This window comes from Phascolarctos cinereus, unplaced genomic scaffold (assembly GCF_003287225.1).
Source record: "Phascolarctos cinereus isolate Bilbo 61053 unplaced genomic scaffold, phaCin_HiC Scaffold_5;HRSCAF=322, whole genome shotgun sequence".
Lineage (NCBI taxonomy): Eukaryota > Metazoa > Chordata > Mammalia > Diprotodontia > Phascolarctidae > Phascolarctos > Phascolarctos cinereus.
The window spans coordinates 295962834-295989105 of NW_027555958.1; the positions used below are offsets into that span (position 1 = coordinate 295962834).

The following is a 26272-nucleotide window of genomic DNA, read 5'->3' on the forward strand; positions in this document are numbered from 1 at the left end:
GGCTCTGGGAAAACTCTGGGGATGAGATGGAAAACTCACCCCACTGATCTGGGCATGGGGGGGGGAGGGCGCGTATCACTGATGCAGATTCTTAATCCTCCCAGGGTTTGGGTCCCCCAGGCTGTTCTCAAAGCAGGACTTCAATTCTCTCTGCTTCTAGGGGTATAGTACGGAGATAGAGAGACCAGGATGGGGTGGGGAGGAGGGACAAATCCTTGCCCAGCGCCTAGGGGCAACTGTTCTAGATAAAGGCAAAAGTCAACGAAGCAATGGGGAAATGGGGGAGGTGGAAGTCTGATCTCCAGGGCCCTTTTGGCCTCACCTCCAAGAACCTGTTATTTCTGTTGGAGAAACGCCCAGCCCAGCTCTACGGATCAAAAAGAAGGACCGGGATCCCATTTAATTCCACTTTGCAACCTCCTGAAAGGTCGGAGCGTCGCTCTGCGGAATTTTCCCTCCACCCAGATCCAAATGGACTGGATCTTATTTTTCTTAGCTATTACGTCTCTCTCCAACACCACCCAGACAGAGCTGGACGCATGGTGGTACTCCCTAAAAGCAAGTCCTTCCGACCTACTCATCTCCTACCCAGGTTCTGAGTTGGGGGGGGGGGAGTTGTAATGAAGCAGTAGAAGAGTGTGTCCCCTTTCTTGAAGAGGTGAAGCAGCTGTGTTCAGGTCTCTGAATTGGAGTAAGAGATGGAAATGGACAGGCTTGTAGTTGATTGGTGTGTTGGCGGTGGGGGTTTAAGGGGGCGGGTCCACTAGTGACTGGCCCTCGAAGCCTGGAGAGAGGGTTCCACTGCGAAGGGGAGGCTGGGGCCCAGGTCCCCGGAAACCCCTGTCGCTTTAGGACCCAGAAGGGCCCGTCCCCCAGCGGCCGCTAAGAGAAGGGCACCGGCTCAGTTCTCAGGCAGCAGCGGCTGTGGCAGAGGGAGAGAAAGACAGAGGAAAAGGGGAGTTGGGGGGAGGGAAGCAGGCAGGCAGACAGGCAGGCCAGAACAGAGGGGGAGCGGAGCCTGGACCGAGCTGGGGCTGCGCGAGAGCACAGTGACAGCGGCATAAGAATCTCGAAGAGCTCCGAGGCAGGACCATGGCTCCCGGGGTCCCCCGGCCCCCAGAGATCCGAATCTGCCATCCCGGGTGGGGGATGGACTGACTGCTTGCTTGCCTGTCTCTCGCTGACACCGCCGCCTACAATGTGAACCGGATTCCGCCCGCCGCTTGTTCGGGGGGAGGGGTGGGGAGGGAGGGGGGCTCCGACTGTGGTCGGCCGCTTGTTTTGGGGGGGTCAGACTCGAGCGAGCCCCTTGGAGCGTTTTTTGGGGGGAGGGGATCCGGACGGTAGCCGGTCCCTTGTTCGCAGGAAGGGCAGAGAAAGGGGGGATGCGAACCCGGCTCCCCCCATCATGATGAAGACGGAGCCGCGCGGCCCCGGGGGCCCCCTTCGGAGCGCTTCCCCTCACCGTAGCGCCTATGAGGCTGGTATCCAGGCCCTGAAAGCCCCGTCCGACACCCCGGTGGCAGACGAGGCCCCGAAGGTTCCCCATCACAAGAAATATGGCTCCAACGTCCACCGGATCAAGAGCATGTTCCTCCAGATGGGGACTGCTGGGCCTCCCGGCGGCTGGGGAGAGGGGAGCAGCGGTGCGGGGGGGAGCCGGGCCTCCGGAGCCCCCTCCCCGGGTGCCTGAGCGCTCGGTGCGCCTCTCCCTGCCCCGGGCCAGCAGCCTCAACGAAAACGTGGACCACAGTGCGCTGCTGAAGCTGGGCACCAGCGTGTCGGAGCGGGTGAGCCGCTTCGACTCCAAGCCAGCGCAGCCGCCCCAGCCAGCGCTGCCGCCCCAGCCGCTGTCCAGGCTGCAGGAGACAAGGAAGTTGTTCGAGCGCAGCCCCGCCGGGGCGGCGGCCGGGCCGGGCGGCGACAAGGAAGCCGCCACCCGGCGGCTCCTGAGGCAGGAGCGGGCCAGCCTGCAGGACCGGAAGCTGGACGTGGTGGTGCGCTTCAACGGCAGCACTGAGGCTCTGGACAAGCTGGACACCGACGCCGTGTCCCCGACCGTCAGCCAGCTGAGTGCTGTCTTCGAGAAGGCGGACTTAAGGTCTGGCCTCCACCGGGGGCCCGGGGCGCCGCCGTTGAACTCCAAGCTGGTGAGCAAGAGGTCTCGGGCTTTCCTGCCTACGCCTCCCGCCCCGTCGGGTGACGGGCCCACCGAGAAGGAGCGAGGCCCTGGCGGGCAGCCGCAACCTCAGGGGCAGCCCCAGCAGCCACTGCACCGCTCGGCACCGGTCCGCCCGCCCCCCAAACCCCGGGAGGTGCGCAAGATTAAGCCGGTGGAGGTGGAGGAGAGTGGGGAATCGGAGGCCGAGGCAGCCGCTGGAGAGGTGATCCAGGCTGAGGTGACCGTCCACGCAGCCCTAGAGAACGGGGCCGTGGCTGCAGCGGTCCCCGCCGGACCCCCAGAGGAGCAGAGAGCTCAAGCTGCCCCGGAGGATGAAGGGGATGGAGAGAGGGGAATAGGGGTCTCGGGAGAAAGCCGGGCGCCTGACGTGGCCCCTGAGGAAGGGGGATGAGTCCAAGAGGGAGGACTTCTCCGAAGCGGACTTAGTGGACGTGAGCGCCTATAGTGGGCTTGGGGAGGACTCTGGGGGTAGTGGGCTGGAGGAAGAGGAGGAAGAGGACGACGAGGAGGAGGAAGATGGGGAGCCCCCCTATGAGCCAGAATCGGGGTGTGTAGAGATCCCAGGGCTCTCGGAGGAGGAGGAGCCGGTCCCCAGCCGGAAGATCCATTTCAGCACTGCACCCATCCAAGTAAGTGAGGTCCCTTGGCACCCACTTCCCCCCAACCCCCTGCCATGTGCGCTCTGCCCGCCTCCGCCCTGCCAGCTGAGGTTGGCACTTTGAGTCAGCTCCCTCATTGGTGGGAACCCTGCCCCCTCCCAGCTATTCCCTACAGCTCTGACCCAGAAGTGATTATATTTGGGAGGGGTATTGCTTAGTTAGAACTATTTATATGGGATAAAATAAAGCTCATCAGAGTCTCCCTCTAGAAGCTGTGCCCTGTGTCAGAGTAAGGGCAGGCACCAGGCTAGCATTGCACCAGTCCCCCTCACCATGCCCTACATCTCCTGCTTCCCCCTCCAGCGAGGGTGGCCGTCAGGGTATCTACAGCTAGCCATCCTTCAGGTCTCCTTTGGCGTGCTGGCCTACTCTTCCCTTCCTCCCCCACCTCCAACTATGTGTCAGAGGGAGAAGGTGGGGAGGGAAGAAGAGGAGGTGACTCTCCCTTTCCTGCTCACCCACACAGCTGCCTGGAGCAGGCAGTCAATGTCCTGCCCTTGATAATGCCAGATTAGTTTTCCCATTCCCAGAAATCCCTTCATTCAGGGAGCCTAGGGGCAGATAGTGGGATAGTTGGGGGATGGGGATGGGGATGGGGGAGAAAAGGGTAGCAGCCTGAGAAGACTCCAAACTTAAGGGAGAGGGCATACAAAACAGGCAGGTGGAACAAACCTGAGAGATTGTTGCCCTCTTCCCCCTCCCCCAAAAGGGGGCCAGAAGGAGGCAGCGCTTTCCCCTGTCCTATCTAAATCAGCATTTCCCCCATTTCAACTTTGCAGAAGTGAAAGGGGGAAGTAGCAAAGGGAGAGCTCAGGAGTGAGATCACATGACTCCTAGGGTGGTAGGGAGATGATATGGTCTAGGAACTTTCTTCCTCTTGGGACTTCCCTCCCACCCCCTCACCCCCACCCCCACCTCACTGGAGCTCCTGAAGGACCGGGGTTTTCCATGGTGGTGCTAGTAAAGATGGATTGAGATCTCCAGGTTGAGGAGCTTGAGGTCTGTCTCTGGTAGGATGCAGGAGGGGCTGGAAGGGAGGCCTTCTTGACTTCCTATGAGTGAGGCCCCCTGGGGATATTAAGAAAAAAGGGATGGGGAAATGGAGACAATCCTGAAAGGGAGGGGGCCTAATTCATGCCCCCTCCTTCTTTATAATCATTTAAAGGGCCTGATGCCCCCAAGGCTTGTTCTGGGGAAGAACCTATCCAGGCGGTAGATTCCATTTGTGAGATCATAAAGACTCTCCAGCCCCATAACAGAATAGAATGTTAGAAGTAGAAAAAGGGATCTTAGAGAATACTTAAGTGCTACCCCCTTTATTTTAAAGAGGATAAAATTGAGGCTAGCAGGCTCTTTCCACACTCCTTTAGTAATAGTGAGAAAGAGGTGGGGGAGGGAGTTTGGATGCCTTGAACTGCTTCTCCATTAAGATTCCCCTTTCTAAGCCCTGGTTACACACACATATACACTCGAGCGCAGCACACACACACACACACACACACACACACACACACACACACTCACTACCATGCCCAATAAATGCTTTTGATTCTTTAGATGAGAATGGAAAGTGTGTGTGTGGACAGAGGAGGAGAGGAATTGGAGTAACATGGCAAGAAGTGAATCCCAGGTCTGGCCCCAGTGCAGACCTTTGCAACCCCAGCATTTCCGTAGCTTCCTTTCCTCCATAAGTATGTCCTGGCTTTGAACTCTCTCACCCAGATCTAGCCCTAGAACTAAGACTCCAGAATTCTCTGGCCTGGGTAACTCTGGGGCCTGGCCTTCCCTTCCCTATCCCTCCCCCTCCTAGACTGGCATGAGGGGCTAGCATTCCATTTCCCCCCCCATCTGTTTGTTTATCATTTCCATAACAACCTCATGGCCAATGACCACCCCTTCCTTCCTTAGGGATTGGGAGAGGCAAAACTTTCCTTCCCCAGTCCCTGAGCTCTCCCTTTCCAGCCAGACTCAAATGAGAAGGGTAAAAAGTGGATGGTCTCACCCCTCATATACAATTAGGACCTGTGTTTTACCCCTGGGTAATGGGAGCAGAAGGTCCAGGTTCTGATAGCCCTTTCACCAGCCAATCTCCCCCAGTCAGATGAAGCCACAAAGTCACTAAATGTCAGAACTGGGAAGGGGCCTTAGAAACAGATCACTCTATTCCAATCCCTTCCTTTCACATAGGAGGAAACAGGATCAGTAGAAGGAAAATGACTTGCCCCAGGTCACACAGACAATTAGTGGCAGAGACAAGCACAGAACCCAGATCTTTTGACTGCTCTTCTATTATGCCATGCTGTCCTTTTCTCAGGGTATAGGGAGGAGATAAAACCTTGGTAGGGTGAGGAGAGAAGAGAATGTAAGAAATGGGGAGTCCTGTGACCCACTGAGAAAGAGTACCTTGGGGCAGGTGAGGCTATCAGGAATTGTTTGACCTTGTTTCTCTAGGTCCTGCTCCAGGATATTTTGACACCCATTTGGCAAGAGCCCTTTGACACAGAGAAGCTAATAGACTTTTAACCTTGACCTTTAGAAAACACGACTGTATAATTGAGACCTTAGGTTAAAGACCTGTATAAGTGTAAGCTGTAAATGACATATGTTCTATGACTTATGTCCTTTGGGGACATTTTTTGCTCTCCCACCTGAAACTGTGATGTTGGGGATCTGTCCCTCAAGTCTATTCTCCAGCAACATTGATAACCCTTTGACACCTGGGACCCCAAAGCTATAAGACCCATAAACTGATCCCTCTGAAGCAGGGTGGGGGTGGGATCAGTCAACTAGTATTTCCTTGGCTTGGATGACTGTGTGGTTGTACCAGACCCCTCTGGGGCCTAGAGAGAAACGTAAAACTCCAGCTCATCTCAGTGGGGAGATAAGACACACACACCCCCATGGGAAGATAGATAACTTGACAAGGCAGCTGTATGATAAGTGCCTGCCAGAGTGTGAGGTGCAGACAATGAGTGGTGTAGGATTTAGAGGAGGCAGAGCTATCCCTGTGGGCTTAGGTTAGCTGAGAAGGCTTCAGGGAGATAGTGAATTTGGAGCTGGGCCTTCAAAGTTTGGTTAGGATTTTGATAGGAAAGAGAGGAGAAGGAAGGGGCTGGCCTGGATGGTTTGGGTGTGAGCAAAGGCACAGAGCTGAATTTGAGAGACTCTAGTGTAATGAATAAGTCGCTAGTTGGACTTGCGATCAGCAACACTTGAGTTCAAATCCTGCTTTTGACTCTCACTAGCCTGTGTGAATCACCCCAAACTTTCATTCCCTCATCTGCAAAATGGGTCTAATAATAAATCCTACCTCACAGAGTTGTTGTGATGACCAATTGGGTTAAAAAACCTTGATGGCACTATATAAATGTTAGTTATTATTATTAGTTGGGGGGAGTGGAAGGGGGACAGTAAGTAGACCCAGTTGGTGACAGTGAACAGTTCCTGTAGGGCTGTATTATAGATTAGAATGGAAAGATATGTGCCAGTCAGTCTAAAGTGTCTCCACCCATAGCTGGTCCCTGGAGGTTAATCTGCCAAAGTGACCTGGGTTCTGGTTCCAGCTTTGTCACTAGCTACCCAAGTTCCTTCCCTTCTTCAGACCTCAGTTTCCTCTTCTGTAAAATGAAAAGATTGGACTAGATTGGCTGGCTCAGAGATTCTTTGTTCTAAAGGTCTCTGCCAGCTCTAACATTCCCTGACTCTTTGTCCCCATCCCCCAGCTCACAGTTGGATGGAAGACTAGGGCCAAAGCAGAGCAGAGGACTCAGAGGTGTCTATACTGGCCTCATTCAATTGAGCAGAGAAATGAGATTACCCTGGTCATGGCATAAGAGTGAAGGTGGGATGCTTTTTGTGGGACATGGGGGGAAGTAAGAGAAGCTAGTGCTCCCCTCCCACTAGCCCAGGCTGTCAGATGGCCTCAGTAGTCCCCCCCCCACCCCTCGCCCCCGCTTGGCACTGAATGGTGCCAACCTGTCGTTAGAAGCATTGAAGCATGAAAATGCCACCATGCCCAAAATGATCCTCATTAATCTGCCACTGTGGACACCCACACATACACCACACCTCAGGCCCAAAGACAGGCACCTTTTCAGAGAATGGGCACTGCATGGGGCTGGCATTTGTGGTGCTGAGAACCCTTAAGGATGCTGTCTCTGTTCTGCATCTGTTATATCTTCTGAGGGCAGAGAGGATGCCTTTTGAAAAGGCTGGCCCTGTTTAGAGCTCCTAAGATCCCTCAAAGCTACTCTTCAGCCAGGACAATGTCATTGACCCTAGTGCCTTCAGGCAGGCATTCTTTACAGAACCTCAGGTGGCATGACCCATTGGGCAGATTGGAACATTTTATAGTGCCCTAATGAGACTAAAGTTTAGGCTTCACACCCTAGTCATGCCCATAGGCACTGCTGGTGAAGCAATATATCTGGTTATAGGTATGTAGGGAGGTGGGGTGAAGAGTGGGGAGAATATTAAGTGTCCTTTTTCTGTCCTAGTGGAAGAGATCCCTGTGGGAGGTGCCAAATGAAAACGTGTGTTCTGTTACGGGTTTCTTTTGCTGGGGGAGGCGGGGGGTTGTTTTTGTTTTTTCAGTCTCAAATGAGAACAGTCTCAGTTCAGTGACCTGATATGTGGGCACTGGAGGGTGCAACTAGAGAAAGTGTGGGCCACTCTGATTGCATAAAGAAAAGTCCTTTTCTCTAAAGGAGAAGGGGTTTACCCTTTGCCTCCCCTCCCCACAATGTCTTCTCCCCATCCCCCAGAAATCAGGTTACAGACAGACACAGGATTCTTATGTGCCCTCTCTGGCTTCTGTCTCCTTTTCTTTATCCATTTCTTTCCTGCTCTTCTCTCCCTCCCCTCCCCCCCGTCTCACACCCAATCCCCTCCTCTTTCTCCCCATCTGGCTCCCTCCGTACTCATCTCTATTTTTCTCTTGTTTTCCCATCCTTTTTCTTCCCTCCTTTTTTCCTTGCCCTTTTATTTCTTCTTCATTTTCCATCCTGTATGATTTTCTTTCCCGTTTCTCTCATATCTCAGTCTCAGGGTTTCTCTCTGTTACTAGCTTTCTGGGTCTTGCTGGTTTTCAATCTCTAGCTTATCATTTCATTGCAAATTAGAGTGAGAGAGCATGTACTTAACCTTTATCCCTTGACAGAGTGAGAAATGAGGTCCAGAGAGATCAAGTGATTTGGCCAAGTCTGCACAGGTAGGGGACGTTATGGGTCTGAGGAAAGCATACCCAGAGAGAGGAGGAAGAGGAGGAGTGAGCAGCTTGCTGCCTCAGCCTTGGTCACCACCCTGTCTTGTCCTAGGCCAAGTTTTGTCCTCCTCCAGCCCCATCCCTCCTTCCCTGTCTCCCTCCAACCTTCCTCTTTCCTATGCCCAGGTGTTCAGCACATACTCCAATGAAGACTATGATCGTCGCAATGAGGATGTGGATCCCATGGCCGCTTCAGCTGAATATGAGCTGGAGAAGCGGGTGGAGAGGCTGGAACTATTCCCTGTGGAGCTGGACAAGGGTGAGGTGGGAGCTTGGGGGGTGTTCTTCTCCTACCCAGGCTCTGCATGTGTCTCTTCCCCAGCCCTAGTTTACTGATCTGCTTGCTCACTGGTCCCCACACTGGATCACCCATGATCCTCCTCTCTCTTTCCTGTGTTCCCCCCCACCACAGTCTTATCCCATATGTTCCATGACTCAGGGTCAACATAGAACAAGGTCATGAAAAGCAGCATCCCTCTCACCTCTTGTGGTGCAGTGGTATACCCCTCCTCTCTCCATTGTAGCACTTTGTCTGAGGTCTGTTTTTCTGTTGTCCCCTAGACCCATTCCCCTTCTTGCCCTTCTCCCTCTTCCTTCCTCGCTATCAAAACTTACTCCTTGGAATGCTCACTTAGAAAGGATGTGATAAAAACAATTCTTCAGTTCTCCCCTAAACACAGTACGGCCCATTGCAGAGCCCTAGTAAAAAGGAAGGAATGAAGGGAGGGAAGGGAGGCAGGGAAGGAGGAAGAAAGAAACAAAGAAACAAAGGAAGGAAAGAAAAAGAAGGGAGGGAAGGAGGGAAGGAAGGAAGGAAGGAAGGAAGGAAGGAAGAAAGAAAGAAAGAAAGAAAGAAAGAAAGAAAGAAAGAAAGAAAGAAAGAAAGAAAGAAAGAGAAAGAAAGCAGGGAGGGAATGAAGAAAGAAAGAAAAGAGGGAGGGAAGAAAAAGAAAGATGGAAGGAAGAAAGGAAAGAAGGAAGAACAAAGAAAGAAGGTAGGAAGGAGGGAAAGGAAAGGGAAGGGAGGCAGGGAAGAAGGAAGGAAGGAGGAAAGAAAGAAGCAAGCAAGGAAAAAGGAAGTGAGGGAGGTACACATATCAAAGTGTTAATGACTGATGGAAACTTACCCTCCTTAAGACTTACCCTATGCCCCCTCCCAAGAGTATTTACATTTTAACCTGATGGAATCTCTGAGCCCAAAAGGGTGAGCTGGGGCATTTCAGGCTTTGGCCCAGAGAGGCCTCTTTTTATGCAGGGCTCTGTGGGGAAGCCTTCTCAAGTCCCTCAGTCACACCTTGTGGGTGGTCATCTACTCTAAGCATCACCTCAGCTCCCTCACACATGGCTTTGCATGTTTCCTAACCCCGTGTCACAACCACACACCGTAACCATCCTCTAGCACAATACCACACTGTGGCTTGGACCTTATCATCGCCCTATCTACATTCCAATAGAATTGGAACTCCTGAAAGGCCAGGGAGGTTTAATTTGTCTTTGTCTCTTCTGTGTTTAACACAATGCCTTGCACACAGCAGGTGCTGAATAAATGTTTGTTAGATTGTCTGACTGAATAACAGCTGATTCACCATCACTTAGCTGCAGGACTAATACCAATCTCTATCATAACCATTCACAGATGAATACTATCATCAATCCTTGCCTCCATCAGAGCATCACCCACCCAAAATCAGCAGCCTTATCAGATCCAAAACAGTCGCCATTATGGCATATGCTATCACCTAGTCCCCTTTATAGCCAAAAATATTGTCACCAACCCTCCCACAGAACCATACACCGTTCATTACAGCTAAACACACCTAACTGTCCCTCTGTCTGCTGTAGCTTTCCATAAGGTCCTTGTGGCCTGCTGGATTTCATGTCAGGAAGACCTGAGATCAAATCCTGCCTCAGACACTTGCCCTGGGCAAGTCACTTCCCCTCTGTCTATCTCAGTTTCCTCATCTGTAAAATGGGTATAATAATAGCATCTATACCACTGGGCTGCTGCGAGGATCAAACGAGATAACATATATACAGTGCTTTGTAACCTTGAGAAAGTTAGGGAGGACAGGAAGTGATTAGTGGCATGAATGGCATTCCTTGGCCCTGAAGGGATTTCACAAGGACAAAAGCATCCCACTCTACAAAGGATGGGGGAGCATAAGGATTAAGAAGAGAATGGGTGCTTCTAGGGGTGAGGTTGAGCCCGAGGGAATGGGAGTAGGGTTGATTGGTACTGAGGGAAGGGGTGGTTAGATTGGAGCTCTTCCCCTCCACACACCCTAAGCTAGCTAGCTCCTTTGACCAGCTAGTTGTTCATATGTACCTGCTACCAGCCATGTCCTATGCCCCAGCCTCCTTTATATTTTGCCCCCAACCCAGTGCCATCCCAACAAATTGCTCCCTCCCCTAGCCTACCCACTGTTTGCTGGACATATTTTGAGTCCTGTCCCAAAGCACCTTCACATGTCCCTCTTCTAAGTGTTCACCTGGCATCTCTGATCCTCTTCCCTACTCCCCAGTCTCAACCCTACAGAATAACACTGACCTCTCCCTTCCCATCTGCCCCTTTGCAGACTCAGAAGGCCTAGGCATTAGTATCATCGGCATGGGTGCTGGGGCCGACATGGGCCTGGAGAAGCTGGGCATCTTTGTCAAGACGGTGACGGAGGGGGGTGCTGCACATCGTGATGGCAGGTAACTGTCCCCTTCCCATCCCAGACGGGCACTGGATGCTCTCATGGGACCAACGCTACCCCTGTCTTCCTCCAGAGTGGGTACTGAAGGCTGATCTGGTACCTCTCCTGGTCTCCTTTGTAGGTAGGATTAAAGTCTGGTTTGGGAGTAGAAGGTTCTGGGTTATTCTCTAGGTCATAGATTTTCCCCAGGAGTCCCCAGTTGTATTGTCTCAGTGGCGGTTAATAAAATCATAGACATCCAGTTGGAAGAAGCATTGGAGGTAATTTAATACAACGCCCTCATTTTATAGATGAGGGATTGGAGGTCAAGAGAGGCAAGGGTCATGCAGGTAGGTAAGAGTCACTCCTGACTCCAAGGCCAATGCCGTATCCACTGCACCACCTAGTTGCCCCTATACCATGATGTCTTACAAAGAAAGGGCTTAACAAGGGAACCAAACCCGTAGCCTTGAGATGAAGAGGCTTATGCCTTACTAGCAGAGCTAGCTGGGCTATTAGGAAGACTAGGATAGTGGCGGGAAGAGAAGCAGACCAGGAAGGGAGGGTTAGTGTCATGGGTGGTTGAAGTGGATGAATGTTGGCAGTGATGGGTAACAGCGCTTTAGGGGGATGTGTACAAGAGCCTACAGACTGGATTTGGGGGATGTCGTTTCCATGAGCAATAAATGCCTGTGAATTGTTCAGTGTGGTACATTGTATGGGTTTGTGGTAGGTACCACTAGAGTTGTGTGTGTGAGCATGTGAGGGCAGGCATCTTGTCTGGTGTTTTCGTGCCATCTGAAATGTGTCTCCATAATTATGTAGCAGCCTTTCAGAGGAGCTGAGCAGATGTGCACCTGGGTGTTGGAATGTGTTAGTGAACTGCTATTGGATGTGCAGTCTATACTTGCTGTGAGTGACTGTAAACAGCAATTGTTTCTGTTCCGGCCAGAAACTCTGAGGGTCTTTTTTGAAGGCAAGCGAGGTCATCTTTTGCCTCAATTCTTACCTAACCTTTAATTACTGAATGGGCATTGTCTCCAAACTGAGACCTGGGAAAGACTTTAGGTTAAAAAGGCCAAGGTCTCCCACTACGTCCGGGGCCATCACCAGACATCTTGACCTATGTCTTGCCGCCGGACTCCAATGACTCTGGAGGAGAGAGTGAGACTGATGATATTGAAGAGCCCCGCTTCACTTTAATCTAATCCACTTGCAAGTCAAGACACCACCTTCCTGATGTCATTAGTCCTCTTCGAGAAGATGGACCACCACCACCAAAAATCTATACTTGCTGTAGTGGGTGACAGCAACCTCCCCAAATTCCCCACAACACTAAGGGTGTGCACAGATGGTGTAGGCACTCACAGAGGTGTGTTGTGGCACTTTATATGTGTGAACAGACTATTATAAGAATTGTGTTTCTGCATCCAGATTGGTTTGGGGCAGCTTCTGAGCTTTGTCAAGGTCTAAGTTTCTTCTCTTAGACTGAGTCCCAAGAGCAGAGATAATAATGGCCACAGCCATACTAATCTCTTACCTTTCCATTCAGCTCCAGAGACTTTTCTGAGCACTTTCAGGCCAGTCCTAGCTGTGGCTGCTTGAGTGGGTGTATGTAGAGATGCCAGTTCTGTTTCTCTGGTTCTCTGTGTCTGCCCAGGCACATCTCTGGGCGTTTGTACGCATGCGCATGGGTGGGAGGAACCTGTTTACAATGGACTGGTTTCCTCTGTTTCCCGTATGGGGTCCTGTGGGAACATCACTGGGAGTTCCAGGGAAGATGGAGGGTGTGGGGGAGGCCTCTTTCCACTTTCTACTCCTCTCTCCACTCCCTCTTCCCCTTCAGTGCATCAAGTCTAAGTCACTCATGGTCTCTGTCACCCTCTTGTGGGGACAACAGGAGAGAAAGAAACAACTGGAGCTGTAGGAAGGAAACAAGCAGTTATCAAGGACCCAGTAAGAGCCAGGCACTGTGCTAAGTGCTGGTTCTGAATCATCATATGTGGGCACAAGGGTGTTGTGTGCTTGTTTTGTGAACATAGGCCTATATTTTGGTAAGGAGAGATACAGACACGTATTTTCATGTGTTTGCATGTTATATGTGTGTGTATGTGTATGTCATATCATTCTTTTAGAGCCAGGAGGGACCCTTTGGGTCACCTAATCCACCACCTTCATTTTACAGATTAGGAAGCCAAAGCCCCAGAGAGATCAATCATTCAATCAGTTAATAAACAACTGTTTGACAGATGCCCAGTGTCCCACAGGTCCCAGAAGTGGGATTCAAACCCAGGTCCTCAGGAGCACTGAATCTTGTACTCCTTCCACTACAACATTTGGGATTCTTCCTTCCTCATGTACATGGTTACAGACAAACTCTTGTGCTTTCTTTACATTGTATGTATGTTAAGGGGGGGAGGCATGATTCGAGCACAAATCCTAGTACTTGTATGTTCCTTTAAGGTCTGCAAAGCACTTTACAGATATCGTTTCATTTGATTCTCACAACAACCCTGGGAAGTGGGTGCTATTGTTATCCCCATTTGACAGATGAGGAAACTGAGGCAGACAGGGATTAAGCAACTTGCCTAGGGTCACACAGTAAGTGTCTAAGGCAGGATTTTATTGCAGGTCTCCCTGACTCCAGGTTTCTATTCTCCTCCAGTTCTGATTGATTCATTCCTCCCTCACCTTAGGTCCCGCTGAATTGGTAGGAAGGTGCTGGCAATGGTATAATTTAAAAAGACTATGTGGAAGAGGAGGCATGCAGTGGCTCTACCCATTGTGCCACCCACATGCTTCCTACATCTGTGTTGCTCTGTATTATCATCATGAGTATTTCTATATGACTCGATATCTGTGTGAATGTGCCTCAGGTTGTGTGTATGTGTGTTTGTGTCTCGGAAATCACCTGTGTATCTTTGTCTTGGAAAGTATGTCTATATATGAGTGTATATGTCTGGGTAGGAAAACATGTCTTTGTGTATCTGTATGTCTGTCGACCTTAGAAAAGTGTGTGTGAGACAGAGAGACAGAGACAGAGGGAGGGGACAGAGTCAGGGAGAGAAGAAAGAGAGACAGGGGTGAGGGGGGAGACAGATACAGAGACAGAGAGAGAAGAGAGAGGATGCCTAAGCCTGAACCAGCAGCTAAGGCTAGAGACTCCTGCATGATTCTGCAGATGTTCAGAGGGCTTGATAGAAGGGGGAATTTTTGATGGAGAGGGAGCTTCTGGGCAGCTCCAGATGTCTTCTCCAAGGTCCTCCTCTCCTGGGGGAGGGAGGGGTGGAAAACTATCACTAGGCTAGTGGAATCTGGCCTAGGTAGTGATGGGCCCAGTCCTCCTGACTAGGGGGCTTGGAGCCTGATGCCCTGTCCAACTCTCTCAACCTTCTTCTTTTCCTAGGATCCAAGTGAATGACCTCCTGGTGGAAGTGGATGGGACCAGCTTGGTGGGTGTGACTCAGAGCTTTGCGGCTTCCGTGCTTAGGAACACCAAGGGCCGAGTGCGGTGAGACTCTCTGGGTTCTGGGAGATGAGTGGGTGTTGGAACCCAACCTTCTCAGCAATCAGCCAACCAAACTATGCCCACCTACAGCCAGATAAGATTAGGCTTTTGCCTTGGGGATTGAGCCGTAGAATGGACAGTTGGTGTTGAGCCATTTTTTTCAGTCATGTCTGATTCCTTATGACCCCATTTGGGGTTTTCTTGGCAGAGACACTGGGGTGGTTTGCCATTTCCTTCTCCAGCTCATTTTACAGATGAGGAAACTGAGGCAAACAGGGTTAAGTGATTTGCCTGCGGTCATACAGTGTGAGGCTGGATTTGAACCCAGATCTTCCTAACTACAAGCCTGGCACTCTGTTCACTGCACCACAGAATCTTCCCCAACTCTACTGCCCATAGCCTCCTCACCCAGCCCCAGGTACTAAGGTGGGAAGGAGAGAGCTTCAGAATTACTGGGGGACAAATGCTCTAAATCAGGTATTCTTACCCTGAGGTCCACAAACTTGTTTTAAAAATATTTTGATGGCTGTATTTTATCTAATTGGTTTCCTTTGTAATTTTTCTTTTATGCATTTAAAAGCATTATTCCGAGAAAGGGTCCATGACAACACGAAAAAGGTTGAGAACCCTTGATCTATAGGGTACCTTTATAATCCCCTCCCAGATCTCTTCTGCCTTTTTTTTTAACCAGCTTTTCCCTCATTTGTCTCAAATCTTCCCAATTGCCATCTCCACCAGTCTTCTGAGTCTCAAGCCCTCACTGTATACCTACTCCTCCAAGGAGTCTTCTTAAATTATACCACTCCTTGTACCTCCCTACGGACTCAGTGGGACATTGATTAGAAATGAAGGAGGAATGAATCAGAAGTGGGGACTACAGACTGGCCCATAGCAAACCTCCCACCCCCAACCCATCCATCTCCAATTTCTTTCTTCCCACCTCCTTTTTAGCCTTCATCCATTTCTTACCCTCATCTCTACTGCTACCATTACTTCTCCCCATCCTGACCCTGGGGAGAAGGGAACTACTCTCCTGCGAAGGGGTGGTGGTCAGGACGTGAGCAATCGAGAAACAGGAAATGTAGTGTGTGTGTGTGTGTGTGTGTGTGTGTGTGTGTGTGTGTGTGTGTGTGTGTGTGTGGTGTGGGGAGAAGGCATGATTCAGGGGGGCCTAGGCCTTCAGCCATTTCCTTTTTATCCTAATCTCCCTTCTTCATCTCCCCTCCCCTTCCTGAAGTTCAGTGGGCAGGAGGATACCCAAAACACTCTCCTCATATCCTTAGTCCTGTTAGCGTGACCTCTCTTCCCTTCTAATGCCTTGTGTCCACACCCAAAGGATTTGATTCCATTCCTACCAATATTTTTATTCATTCATTCAACAACCATTTATTAAAGCACCTTGGAAACATTTCTGTTAGAGGCTAGGATAGTTTTTTTTTCTTTTTAAAGCTCAGTAAGACTTTTTCCTGCTTTTATGTTGTTTACAATATAGAAGAGCGAATGGAACTTAATAGAATAGGTATTAAAAGAGTGAGACTAGCTTGTGGAAGGCTGGAAATGCTATGCTAAAGAGCCTGAATTTTATTTAGTCAATAAACATTTAAGTGTCTGCTATATCCCAGATACAGTGCTAAGTGCTGTGTATACAACAAGAGGCAAAAAACAGTGTCTGTAGGTGGGGTGAGGGATACTTGGTGGGGTGGGGTGCATTAAAGATTCTGAGCAGGAGAATAACTCAATCAGCTGTATGCATAGGCAACCAGAGGTTCCCAAAGTGAACAATATGGCCCCCTAAGGAAAGAAGAGAAGAGAAGAACATTTTGAAAAACTGTTTGTACATGTTTCATCTGTTGTGTAACAGAGTTAAAGTACTAGTGATTACATTATTTCCCAAATTAACACACAAAATGCCAGCTATAACCCAATCAGTGGTCAAGTTCACCAACAGGTCTTGACAAGCAAGTGCTGGCAGGCAAGCACGTTGTTGGGAAGTCCAGCATGCATTGGCAGGAATATGTGCATGTAATGACTTGTTTACAATACTATACTACATGGTGACATGATGCAGTATTGCATAATCAAAATTTCAATGCAGGAAAAAACCCACCAATTTACAATAAATTATTAAATTTAAGATGCACATTTTTTTTTAAAAGCAATTGGGATTAAGTGACTTGCCCATGGTCACACAGCTAGTAAGTATCAAGTGTTTGGTCTGAGGCCAGATTTGAACTCAGATCCTCCTGACTTCAGGGATGGTTCTCTATCCACTGCACCACCTAGCTGCCCCAAGATGCATCATTTAAAAAAATAGGTGATATTGTTTTGGAATGATGCAAATGTAAAAAACAAAACAAAACATTAAAGGGTTAAAGAAAGTAGATTTCCAGGGGGACACTGGGTAATTTTTTTAAAAAGGGAGCAGTAGGCCAAATAAGTTTGGAAACCTCTGGGTAAGACTAATCAGGCATCATTGTGAAGTAGAGATGGGAGGAAGGAGGCAAGGAGAATTATCAGGAAGGTGAGGCAGGAATCCAGGGACGTGAGATAATCTTTCATCGGGCAGTAACTGTGGGACTAGATAGTAGATGGACACATATGACATATGTTGCAGAAGTTGTATCAATATGGCTGTTGAGGGATGATGATGAGGCCAAGGAAAGAGGAAAGTCAAAGATAACAGCAAGTCTTCCAGCCTGGATGACTAAAGGAAAAGTGGTACTGTTGACAGAAAGAGGGAAATCAGGAGAAAGATGATCATTTCTATATTGAATAGGTTGATTGAGATGTGTAGTAAACAGTTAGAAATTTGGAATTGGAGCCTGGCAGAGAGATCATTCATTCATTTATTCATTCAAGAAATGTACAGTTATCTCTTCCACATTGCTGGGGTTAGGAGTGCAGTATCCCCACGATCTAGAAAACCTGAGTAAAATTTTTTGTCCCTCTCTTTGTGCCAGATAAGAAGTCTGATTTTTTTTTCTTCTTTCTTTTATGGGATGTTTACAGTACCTTATTGTAAAATTTGGGTTAAATATTTGGTCATAAGCTATATGTAGGTCAATGTTAAGTAAAAATACTATACACATATTTTATGCATCTCTGAGTTTCTAAACTTTTTCTGTGTCATCTGTTGGCCTTTGCGTGTCATCTATGGCTTCTGCAAAACTCCTCAAAAATTCCCATTTAATTTCTTGTGCTGACTGGTGACATATCAAAACCACCATGGGGAAAGTTGAGATGGGGAAGGGATAACTGTATATTAGCACCGTCTATGTGCCAGGCACATAGGGTTAAGTGACTTGGCCAGGAAATATACTAGGCACTATATAAATGCTAGGACAGCTAGGTAATATAGTGGATAGAACACTAGGCCTGGAGTCAGTCAAATTCAGCCTCAGACACTTAATAGATGTGTAACTCTGGGCAACTCACTTAACCCTGTTTGCCTCAGTTTCCTAACATGAGCTGGAGAAGGAAATGGCAAACCACTCCACAAAGACACAACAGTGTCTTTGCCAAGAAAACTCCAAACAGGGTCATAAAGAGTCAGACGAGACTGAAACGACTGGACGACAAATATAAATGCTATTTATTCCTTTCCCTTCCTCTCCTCTGTGCCCACTCTGATGTATGGTGAAAACAACTCCTCACTGAGGCACTGTTTTCAATCCTGGAAAGAATAGTTGGTTTTAACAAGCATGGTCTCAAATGGAGAGCCCTAGCTGTGGCAGCTGGGGCTTGGTGCAGAGATCATTCATTCCTCCAACAAGCATATATGAGGCACCTTCTGTGTGCGAGGCGCAGTGTTAGGCCTAGAGAAACAGACAAACAAACACTCACACATTCCAGGAGCTGACATTCTGGATGGGTAAATGACAGATTCAGAGCCAGAGGACTCGGATTCAGAGGCCGGCTGTGTGTGATTTGTCCGTGAGCCTCAGTGTCCCCCTTTGAAAAACTGAAGGAATTGAACTAGACAACATACCTTCCAGCTATAAACCCAGGATCCTAATGTCTGATTAGAATCAAAAAGAGCCTGGCTTTGGAAACAAGAAGCTTGGGTCTGATTCGTGGCTCGTCTATTGATCAGGCCCATGGCCTTGAACAGGTCACTTCTCCTTCCTGGGTGTTAGTTTGCTTCTTTTTAAATTAAGTTGGATTGGGTGATTTCCAGGATCACTACCAGGTTGGCGCTTGGTGATTCTGGGATCAGCCATTTATAATTAATATTGGTACAGCCTCCTTAGCCCAACTTTATCTTTTCTTTTTCTGTAGAATGCAAGTAGGCAAAAGTATAGATAGAGAGGGGCAGCTGGTGGCCCAATGGATAGAGCTCTAGGCCTGGAGTCAGGAAGACCTGAGTTTAAATCCACCCTCAGACACTTATTAGCTGTGTGAGCCTGCACAAGTCACCTAACCCTATTTGCCTCAGTTTCTTCATCTGTAAAAAAATGAGCTGGAGAAGAAAATGGCAAACCACTCCAGTATCTTTGCCAAGAAGACCCCAAATTGGGTCACAAAGAGTTGGACACAACTGAAATGACTGAACAACAACAACAAATAAAAAGGGATAGATAGAGATTACAAAGGGGGAAACACAGAGGGGACAAATGGTATCGGCAGAATCACATCAACCACTGTGGACCAGTTTTTTACGCATAGGACATCTCTCACATCTGCCCCCTCCACCCTCTTTCCCCACCAGGCCCCACTCCTTCAAAAGCCCAGCTCTTAGCTTCCAGAGGGGTCTGTTCAAGGGTGTGTTAGAGCCAGCTCTTACAGGCTCCAGAGACCTGGCTGTTAAGTTTCAGTGTGATCATTTGCACCTCAGAAATCATCAAATTTTCAGTGTGAGCATTTACATCTTGGAAATCAGCAAACTCTACAAACCAGGTCTTGATTTATTTCTGTTGATTATCTAGGCTTAAGAAAGCGATGGGGAAAATGTTGATGCAAGCCAAACTTAAAAGTGTGTTGTGCATGTTTACTAGCCCTCCACTGAAACAATATATCTCTCTTTTTCTTCCCTCCCTCCAAACCTTGCAGATTTCTGATTGGGCGGGAACGTCCAGGCGAGCAGAGCGAGGTAGCCCAATTGATCCAGCAGACCCTGGAGCAGGAGCGGTGGCAGCGAGAAATGATGGAGCAGAGATACGCCCAATATGCAGAAGAAGATGAGGAGGTAATCTAGAGGCCTGATTCCACCTGTCCAGTGCCCTTCACTGCCCATCATTTGGCCTCACATGCTGGTGTGGATGCCATCTGGTGGTCATATGGGGTATCACACCCTCATCTCTGTGCACCTTCCTCAGCACTCAATGGTTATTATACTCCTGGCATTGTGTGTCCTCTGAGAGGTATATAGTAGGTGCTTAATAAATCTATGTTGAATACAAAAATATATTAGACATCCTCCCTGACCACTGGGGGATTATAGTATAATGGAGAGACAAGACTGTCTATAGTATATGTAAAATGTGTTGTTATTATTGCTCTTATAATAATAATAGCTAGCATTTATATAGCACTTTAAGGTTTTCAAAACATTTAAATGTTAACCAATTATTATGATAATTTACAATATTTATTAAATAATAGCTCAGAAGAGGAAGAGTGCAGAAAGGGCTGCATTGCTTAGACTTACAGTAATTTACATCCACATTGCAATCAGCCTGGACCGTGGCCATCCATCCTCTAATGGTCATTATTAGTTCCCAGGCTGCTGTGACTTCCCTCTTTGGGCCTCAGTTTCCTTCTCTTTTGGGGGAAGGGATTGGATTAGATGGTTTCTACAGTCCCTTTCCTTCCCATACCATGAGAAGTCCTGATTTCCTTCCCACCGTTCCTCCTCAAGGTTAAGTATGGCTCAGCATCTCTTAAAAGCCATTTATGGTTCTGTTGGTCATCGATTTGTCCAATCCTTTCTTGAATCCACTTATATTTCCTGCCTGTACCTCTGAAGGTTAGAATTTCATACACTTATTACTTGCTGTGTGTATTTTATTTGTCTCTCCTGTCTCCCTTTACCCCTAAGGACTACTCAGATATATAATCCCTATTAACCATTGAAGCACTTTTTTGTGAAGTAAGTGACTTGGACACTGTACCTGAGGGCAGATTCTAGCCTAACCAGGAGTTTAGGAAATATGCCAAGGCAGAGACAGACTTCTAGATGAGACAGAGCTATAGCCCTGAGGTCTGGGGATGGGTGGGTGGGTAGGTGGAGTCCAGGTGAGGAAGAGAGGGAGATGTCAGGAGGGGAATAGGATGTGGATTTCATGACAGCTTTGTTTCCCTCCCTTCAGACAGGGGAGTACGCCACAGATGAGGATGAGGAGATAAGCCCTACATTCCCGGGCAGTGAAATGGCCATAGAGGTGTTTGAGCTGGCAGAGAATGAAGATGCCCTGTCTCCAGTAGAGATGGAGCCTGAGAAGCTGGTGCACAAGTTTAAGGAGGTGGGGGTGGGGGTGGGCTCCCAGGGGTTGGAGGGGGAAGGGGGATGGGGGTGCCCAGCTGCTGGGGTGTTGTCCTGGGTGGACTGTGGGCTGAACCATTTTCTCCACCCCTCCTAACAGCTCCAGATCAAGCATGCTGTCACTGAGGCTGAGATCCAGCAGCTGAAAAGAAAGGTGAGGGCCTGTGCTGGGGAACCCTGGGTCTGTCCTGGGTCTGTGTCACTGTAAGTTCCTTGAGTATAGAAGTTGCTTCCTTCTTTGTTAGATCCCTAGTATCTAATACAATGTCTGACACATAGTAGGTCCTTAATAAATACTTGTAGAGGGATAGATTGATTAACCCTTTCAGAGACTGTAAGGCTCCCTTCACACACACACACACACACACACACACACACACACACACACACACACGCACACACACACGCACACACACACCCCTGGCCTGAGCAGTTAGGGAAGGCTTCACAGAGATGTAACTCACCTGTACCTTGAAAGACACAGGATTTGGGTAGGCTAGAGGGGGAGGGGATAGTTTTCCACGAGTAATATATTCACTCAGTAACGACTGTGGCATGTCCCAAATGTACCTCCTCCAAGACACTTGAGTGGTGAGTAGAGAGGTGCTCAGGAGGTAGCTGGAAGTGTGTATCTGGAGCTCAAGAGCTCAGTCTGGTGTGGAAATAGAGATTTGGGAGTCATCCAAATAGAAGTGATAGTTGAAGCCAGGAGATAATATCATTTCTCCAAGAAAGAGAGTATGGAGACAGAATAGCAGGGCACCAAGAACTGAGCTCCTGGAGAAGCTCACAATTATAGGATTGGAAGAGTAAAGAGGAGTTGGCAGAGAAAGCAGGGTCTTGGGGGAAAGGAGAAGGGAGGATGGTGTGTAGTAGAAAAGCAGACAGGGATTTCGTAGACTAAGTCTGCCATTTACTACCATTTTGCCTCTGTCAGCCTGTTTCCTCACCTATAAAATTAGAGATGGCCTCTACAATCCTGTCCAATTCAGAAACTTTCATCCTATGACTATGATCTTATAGAAAAGTCTTTGGGTTTGAAATGTCCATAGACACGTGGCCTGCAGGTTTTTGCTAGTCAGGGGAGGGAGTACTTCCTTTTCTCTCCCCCTGATCCTTCTCCTCTGATGCCCTCCCAGCTTCAGGGCCTGGAGCAGGAGAAGGGCCGATGGCGAGCGGAGAAGGCACAGCTAGAACAGAGCGTGGAGGAGAATAAGGAGCGAATGGAGAAGCTGGAGGGCTACTGGGGGGAGGCACAGAGCCTGTGCCAGGCTGTGGATGAGCACCTCAGGGAGACCCAGGCCCAGTACCAGGCCCTGGAACGGAAGTACAGCAAAGCCAAGCGGCTGATTAAGGACTACCAGCAGAAGTATGAACCCGGGCAAGGGGCCCAGTGGGAGAGGGAGGAGACTCAGGGGCCAGGGGAGGGATGCTAGCATGGTTTCTGGAGGAACTCTGAGAAGATCAAAGGGAAAAGGGGAAATCTGGAGAATGGTGGATCTGAGCCAAGGGGAGACAGCATGGGACAGCTGAGCAAGCACAAGTTTTGGAGTTAGAAGACCTGGGTTCGAATCCCATCTCTTAGGTAGTAAACCTTGTAATACTGGTTAAGTCACCAAATCTCCATGAGCCTCAGTTTTCCCCTTTTTAAAATGAGGGAGTTAGAATAAATGACCTTCAAGATTTCTTCTAGCTCTCCATTGATGATCTAGACTGACCAGAGCAAGGGAGGTGGAGCAGTATGGATGGGGAGGGGTCACTAAAGGGAAGTCGGTACACCTTGGAAGGAGGGTACTAGTGACCCCCAGGACTAGTGAAAGGTATTCGAGAGGCCAAAGATCCAAGGGGACTGAACGTCTCAGGTTGGGGGCTCTGAAGAGAGGAAACTTCTTACTTCTTTATAGCAACTCCTAGCAGAAGTCTAAGAGAAGGTGTGAATGGACTCCATAGGATAGGTGCTCAGGGTGTGTATGGAGGGGGCAGGGGCTGATCAGAAGAACCAGGGTGCACGAGTCCTCAGGTGGTGAATATCCAGAGGAGAAAAGGTCTTCAGGGCAAAGGCTCTCAGAGCTGGGAAAGGGAAGGGAACCTAATGTTTTGGGAAAAGAGTCTCAGGGAGATGAGGGTGTCACCTAAAGATCAGCCTCCTAAGAGTATCAAACCCCTGCTGACTCATCTCTTAGAAGAGAGGTATGGGGCAGCTAGGTGGCGCAGTGGATAGAGTACCGACCCTGAAGTCAGGAGAACCTGAGTTCAAATCCTGCCTCAGACCAAACGCTTGACACTTACTAGCTGTGTGACTCTGGACAAGTCACTTAACCCCAACTGCCTAAAAAGAGAGAGGTAGAAAGGGGCAGCCAGGTGGTGCAGTGGATAGCGCCAGCCCTGGAGTCAGGAGGACCTGAGATCAAATCCAGCCTCCGACATTTACTAGCTGTGTGACCTTGGGCAAGTCACTTAACCTTAATTGCCTGGGGAAGGGGGGAATAATACAAATAGAAACTGAGACTCTGGAGTTTTTCTTCTTCATTTTGAATCCCAGGAACGTGGTTCCCTACTTCCTACTACTTTTTATACTTTCCTCTCTACCCAATATATATATATATATATATATCCTGAGGAGGAATTGATCTCCAGGGGAACCTGGGAGAAATCTCTTTGTGGGGTAATCCTGGACATAGGGACACTGGGGTTCTTTGTAGAACCCCCCCATCATGGAGAGGTGTGGGACTTTGGGCATTGGAGATAAGAATTTGGATGCCTGGGTCCCTCTTTGGGGAGATATGAGAATTTGAACTCCTGGACCTCATTTCTTCCTTGGCCATGAGAATCCCTGCCAGTGCTTAAGTCCAGTGCCTAGCCCTGACCTACCCTCCTCCCTTCTTTTCCTAAAGGGAGATCGAGTTCCTGAAGAAGGAAACTGCACAGCGTCGGGTGCTGGAAGAATCGGAACTTGCTCGGAAGGAGGAGATAGACAAACTCCGGGACAAGGTAAGGTAGCCAGATCTGCTCCTCTTTCTCTCTCATTCCCCGGCCTCCATCCAATCATTAGGGACATTATGAAGCTCATATTGAGCTAACGAGCCAGCATAGGGTAATGAGGAGGCACCCTCAGGGACTTGGGATTAAGTGACACCACAGTATGGAGAGGGGATCACTAGGGTCAGCTTCTTGGGAGGTCGACAACGGAAAGCTAGAACACCCCGATTTACTTCCTGAAGGGAGTTTTCTAGGAGACTGGGGGTGGAAATGGAAGTGAGAGATCTTCCCCACCCACCTAGTTGTCTTCACACTGGTGGAGCCAAGCTTGGGTATTGCCCAGTCCATGCCCAGGCTTTCCATAGGTTGTCATGCCAGCCAACCTGCTATGGAGGGAATCCAAGAGGCAAATGCTGTATGTTTCAAGGGCTCCTCCCCCACCAACCACTTCCCCTGTAAAAAGACAGAGACACGAGGTGAGGAGGGGAGGGAGAGACCAAGGCAGAAGGACAGAGAGACAGATAGACAGATCGAGGAGATGGAGACACGGAGAGACAAAGATTGGGAAGAGAATCAGAGTATCTGAGAGAGCACCCAAAAGGAAGAGGGACAGACAATGAGAGCAGAGACCCAGGGATTAACTTCTCCACCCCAGTGGTCTCAGATACTCACGTGTATCTGCTGCACATGGGAATGAGGACAGTGTCACCCTGCCCTTTCTCCCTTAGGAAGTATGTAGCTTTGGGGAGAAGGGGTCAGGCCTGCTTCCAATCAGCTATTCCACTTTGCTCATTCTCCCTAGCCTGGCCTGATCACTTGTATTTTTTTTTTCAGATATCGGAACTAGAGGGGAACCTACAGACAATGAGGAATTCCAATTCCACTTAACACATACCCAAACCCCAGTCAATATCTAACCACCCACCCTTGGATTTTCCCTACCTCTTCTCCCCATCCTCCCCTCCCTCCCTCCCCCCCACCCCAATCTTTATCCTTTCTTTTCCACTCCCCACCTGGGGACAGGTGCCCCAATTCTCTCCTTCCCCTCCCAACCCCATATCCCTCCTCGCTTCAGGGACCAGAGGAACAGCTGGGAAGGCCTCTGGACTTAGGGCTCAACTGGGTTAATCTTTCATTTGTCAAGTCAGAGCCTAAGCAGAAGTGGCTGGGGAGGGTGACATCCCTCCCTTGGCCTGTGTCCATCCTGAAAGACAGTTTTGCCACCACCTCCCCAAGACTGAGGGTGCTGCCCAGGGTGGAGGGAGACTCCTGATGACTTTGAGGGGTGCTATGGGGTGATCCCTCTTGCTGTCTCTGGGCATGTCTGCAGGGTGGGTTCTGGATGGACAAGTGAACCCACCACCCACACCCAAACTGTCCAACTCCAAGCCACTGCCTCCAAACTGGAATGGGAAGGGAAGTAGCTGGAGACTTCTGGGGAGCAGCCACTGCACTTCTTGGCCAGCTCTTTCCCCTTTCCACTGCCCCTACCCCAAAGATCTCAGAAACTGAAGGGGCTGCCCTGTGTCCCCAGCAGGCCCCCAGGACCTCTTGGCTGTAGACTTCATTCCTGACTCATTCTCTCTTTCCCCACTCTACTTCACCTTGGGGATCAATTTGCTGTCTCAGTTTCATCCTGCTCCTCCTGCTTCTGGGGTGGGGGGAGCTTCCCCCTGTGACCCAATGCCCCTCCGGGCACCCTGCCTTCTCTGGATTCTGGTCCGAGGGCCTAGGGCAGGGTGGGTAGAGCAAGGGGATGCTTGGAGGTTGGGTCAAGCCCTGCACTGATTTCCAGTTGGTTTATTTCCCTTTCCTGGTATCCACGGAGGGGAATCGAGAGGAAGCCAAGGGAGGGCCCAGGACACTTGGGTCCCCAACCTCCTGCTCCTCACTTCCCTGGGGCAAACTCCATTAGATATTCTTCTCCCTGACCCCACTCCCCCCTCGCTGAGTTTTGTGCCCCTTCCTTCCCATCCTCACCCTGCAGGTGCCAAATAGTGCTAGAATTCTTTTGTCCCTTTTATTTCTTGGGCCTCTGGTGGAGACAGATGGAGGAAGGGGGCAGGTGGAAAACTCACTCTTTCTGGCTGTTTAGACTCTGAATGTTAACTCTTCAACTCCTAGTCCTGGGTCAAGGCTCCTTTGAATAGTCTCTCTTCAGGGCACCCCTCTTCTCCCCAGTGCCTGTTGAGGGTAAAAGCTCAACCTCTCAGTGACTTGAGCCTTCCTGGCTCCCCCTTTTTTGGTTCAATGCCACCTTCTCAGTTTCTACATCCCAGCCCACTTATCTCTTTCCCTCTCTCTCCCTGGTCCCCTGATCCCCTCTTCTCCTTGGAGATGAATGGTAGCCTGCCCACAGACCTACTTTCTAAATAAGACCACCTCTTCCTACATTTCCCCTCCCCAGTCTCCACAGACATACCCTTTCCCCCAAGATTGGGGCTTGGACCAAGGGAGGAGAGACCCCAATATTTCCTCCCCACCCCCACCACCTTCAGAATCCATCTCCCACTTAGTTTGTT

At 49.4% G+C, this 26272-nt stretch overlaps 1 protein-coding gene across 1 annotated transcript; it reads left to right on the forward strand.

Annotated features, from left to right (window-relative positions):
- The first annotated feature begins 1268 nt into the window (after positions 1–1268).
- On the forward strand, positions 1269–24662 carry PPP1R9B (protein phosphatase 1 regulatory subunit 9B). Its single transcript, XM_020997493.2, is given in 12 exon segments — positions 1269–1621; positions 1623–2564; positions 2566–2811; positions 8231–8363; positions 10681–10801; positions 14189–14293; positions 19340–19475; positions 20599–20751; positions 20872–20925; positions 21911–22140; positions 23666–23762; positions 24585–24662. Coding segments are annotated over 12 exon segments (2484 nt in total). The 5' UTR covers positions 1269–1408; the 3' UTR covers positions 24639–24662.
- Positions 24663–26272: the final 1610 nt, after the last annotated feature.